Source organism: Macrobrachium nipponense, chromosome 1 (genome assembly GCF_015104395.2).
Source record: "Macrobrachium nipponense isolate FS-2020 chromosome 1, ASM1510439v2, whole genome shotgun sequence".
Taxonomy (NCBI): domain Eukaryota; kingdom Metazoa; phylum Arthropoda; class Malacostraca; order Decapoda; family Palaemonidae; genus Macrobrachium; species Macrobrachium nipponense.
The window spans coordinates 139,902,496-139,906,189 of record NC_087200.1 but is presented as its reverse complement, the minus strand read 5'-3'; the positions used below and the strand labels follow the sequence as shown (position 1 = coordinate 139,906,189).

The window sequence follows — 3,694 nt, the reverse complement described above, 5'->3', positions numbered from 1 at the left end:
ATGGCACACTATAGCACATTAGGTAAATGCAAATAAAAAACTTGGTTGACCTACCGACAATAGGCTATGCACTTATCTAGTGCGACAAAGAAATAGGGTGATGGGTTAGGTAGCTGACTGGTGAATGTACACTACACATGACTTAGCGACAGTGGCTTCTTAATCAGAAATACCACTGGGAATTAAATTCCTGATACTAGCCTAAAGCAACAACATTTCACCAAAACAGTATGGCACAGCAGCGAGGTCCCAACTGAAGGTTCCGCCAAAATCTGATGCACTGCTCATGCGCAAAAGTGGGAAAACTCAAAACTTGAAACATATACTTTCGCTAATGAAAAAACTTTCTGATGCAATATTTTACACCACCCCCTATTTAGTGGCACACTAAATACCACCAAAATATTGCATTATTTCACTGTAGGGCAGCACACGGCGTTCACCCAAGCACTAGTCACTTGTTGCTCGTTACACTTTGCCAATATCACTCTCAAGCAGGAGGCACATTTTACTGGTAGGCCTCAAGTGCTCTCGGTTGACCATCTTAAGCTTATTACTCCTGACATTGCCACGAGTGTCCCGGTGAACCTGAAGTGCTCTTCCCAAAGGCCATGACCCCCTAGGGAGTGGATCTTCCATGGCCAACATGATATCTCCTTCCTTGAGGTTGCGATGTTTTGCTGTCCACCTCTGGCGACTCTGAAGCATCGGCAGATATTCCTTGGTCCATTGCTGCCAGAAGAGATCTGCCAAGTACTGTACTTGACACCAGCGCTGTCGAGCATAAACATCATTTGGATCTGTCTCTGTCACCGGTGCTGGAGATTCCCTGAGTGTGAGCATGAAATTCGGGGTAAGCGGCTGCAGGCAGTTGGGATCATCATTAACTCTAGTGAGTGGATGGCTGTTGACGATTGCCTCAACCTCACAAAAGGTGTGGAGGGTGTCATCATTCATGAGTTGTTGATTACAGATGCCAGCAAGAGTGTGACGGAAGGTGCGAATCTCTCTCTCCCACACACCCCCGAAATGAGAGGCATGAGGAGGGTTGAAGTACCACTCCACCCCCTGCAGCACCATGGCATATTTGATGGCCCTTTCATTAAGCTCTTGAAGGCATTGGCGTAACTCGCAGTATGCACTTGTCGTGTTGGTCCCATTATCAGACCATATGAGCTTCACTTGCTCACGACGCGCCTGGAGCCTTCTTAACACGTTGATACAGGAGCTGGAGTCCATTGTGTCAAGCACTTCTATGTGAACAGCATGTCATACAAGACAAGTAAAAACTATGCCGTACCTCTTGAGCTCAGACCTCCCCTTCTTGATAAGGAATGGCCCAAAGTAGTCACATCCTGAGTGAGTGAAGGGGGGGCTCACCTGGATTGACTCTAGGTGCAGGAAGATCAGCCATTAGCTGTGTCAATGGGTGAGTGGCCAACCTTTTGCATGTAACACATTCTTTGATGATGGAGCGCACAGTTGCATTGCCACATATAACCCAGTATTTTTGCCTCAAGTCTGCCATCAAGAATTTCTGCCCACAGTGACCGAGTTGCTTATGCCTGGCTCGGACCAGGAGATGCACGGCAGTTGATGTTTGAAGTCTAATGAACCATGAGAATGCGCAAGACGGCCACTAACACGCAATAGTCTAAGCTTCACAATGGTACTTGAAGCCAAAACTAATTGTTTTGACCTGTCTTGAAGATAGGCTATCTTAGTCAAAAGCCTCAGCTTGGACCAATTTCCAGATGTGCAGCTCAGTGTCAGCAAGTTCTTCAGCACTCAGACTCACACTTTGACCAACGCTCATGTTGACCTCTCCAGCAACTGATACACTGCCTGATCCAAGAAATGTGTTGTAAGAATTGGTACCAGAGAGAGAACTGACGTGCAAAGTCTTCAATGAAGCTTAAGGAATCAGTCATGGCTTCGCAAAGCAGCACAGATTTCTTGATCTACAGGTTGTCTTCAAGGTGCCCCAACCTCACATCCTCAGGCATTTCAGGCCATTTGACCTTGCTATCGCAGATGAAGCTAAGGCCAGAAAGCCAGATGGGTGACGCAAGGAGTTCACCAACACTTACGCCTCAGGAGGCCAAGTCCGTTGGGTGGTTGTGGGTGTCCACGTAGTGCCATGCAGTACCTGAGGTCAGTTCCCTCATCAAGTTGACTGTTCGCCACAAAAGTGTGATATCGGGCTTTCTCATTCAGCAGATATTTCAGGACTGAAGTGCTGTTGGTCCAGAAGACTGAATATTCTAGGGGTATGTCTAGCTCTTCTCGCAACTTACAATCCATGTGTGCAGCAACGGTTGCAGCTGTGAGCTCCAGCCTGGGAAGGGTGGATCGCTTGAGAGGAGCGACCCTTGCCCTGGCCATCACCAGAGTGCAGTGCACCTTACCAGCTTCGTTGACTATTTGAAGATAGGACGTTGTGCCGTAGCCTGACTGAGAGGTATCACTGAAGTGGTGGAGCTGGTAAGACTTTACCTTACCGAAGGAAGTTGGGGTGTAGTTCCTGGCCAGCTTGAAGTTTGCAGGCCTTGGCAGCTGCTCAACTAGGATCTTCCACTGCTGCAGCTCTTTAGCAGGCATCTCTTCATCCTAACCAAGCTGAAGACAGCACATCTGGATTATGAGCTTTAATGGCAGGGTAGCTGCTACCACCATGCCCATAGGGTTGTAGATAGACATCACCATTGACAAGGCACCTCTTCAACTTAGCAGCATGTCCTTCAGGCACACCTTGAAAGTGAAGGAATCTTCTTCCATCGACCAGTGGACTCCCAAAGCCCTCTCTGTCGGCAGCTCATCTTTGATAAGGTCAAGTGTTGCCACAGAGAGATCTTGCTCAGACTCAGGAATGGTGGGGAGGACTTCTTTACAGTTCGAAGTCCACTGGTTAAGCCTCCAATCACCAGCATTACATAAGGCTATGAGGTCCTTCACAGTCTGCATACAAAGGTCCTTATCTTTGAATGCTTTGAGAAGGTTGTCAACATAGAAGTTACGACAGATTGCTTCAGAAGCTTCATCATTTACACCTAATCCATGGTCTCTGCAGTCCTTCTCAAGGCATAGTTGATGCAGCTAGAGGAAGATCAGGCACCGAAAACATGTCCTCTCATTTGGTACTCAGCCATGGGCTGATTGGTGTCACTGCCGGGCCTCCAGAGGATTCTTTGGACGTCGCAGTCTCAAGGGACCAGTAGTTGGAAGAACATCTGTATATCTGCCGTGACAGCATACTGGCCTTGCCGGAACCTGAGGAGGCATTGTTGAATCTAACTTTTCTGGTTCTTCCTCTTGTGTAACCCATTCACTAGTCGTTCATACCGCCTATAGATGTGCTTGGCTGGGTTGAAGCCAAAAATCTGACGTAAACTTTGATTTTCCATAATAGGCAAAATTGAATGTCTTTTTACTGTAATACAGCAGTATACTATGAATATAAAAGGCCCATAAAACTATTTGAATGTTGCAACCATATATTTTGAGCACTTCCTTTTGTGCTTATGTCCTAACCTAACCTTGATAAATGGCTACTTCCAGTAAAATTTGGACACAAAGACTAATGGCAGACATAGCCCATGGGACAAGAATTATTTTGGTGGACTTAAATGGATATAATCACTTCTGGTTGTCAGCTCTCTCTCTCTCTCTCTCTCTCTCTCTCTCTCTCTCTCTC

At 46.9% G+C, this 3,694-nt stretch overlaps 1 protein-coding gene across 1 annotated transcript; it reads right to left on the bottom strand.

The window, feature by feature from the left end:
- Positions 1–468: 468 nt before the first annotated feature.
- Positions 469–1,528, bottom strand: LOC135218950 (uncharacterized). The gene is made up of 2 exons (XM_064255390.1): positions 1,381–1,528; positions 469–1,253 (listed from the first exon to the last, which is right to left on the bottom strand). The coding sequence occupies exons 1-2, from the start codon at positions 1,526–1,528 to the stop codon at positions 469–471; spliced, it is 933 nt and encodes a 310-aa protein (XP_064111460.1).
- Between the last annotated feature and the right edge of the window lie 2,166 nt (positions 1,529–3,694).

Coding starts and splice junctions, on each gene's coding strand:
- LOC135218950 (XM_064255390.1), bottom strand. CDS start 1,528: ATGGCAGACTTGAGGCAAAAATACTGGGTTATATGTGGCAATGCAACT. Junction 1,254..1,380: donor TGCACCTAGAGTCAATCCAG/GTGAGCCCCCCC, acceptor CTGTTCACATAG/AAGTGCTTGACACAATGGAC.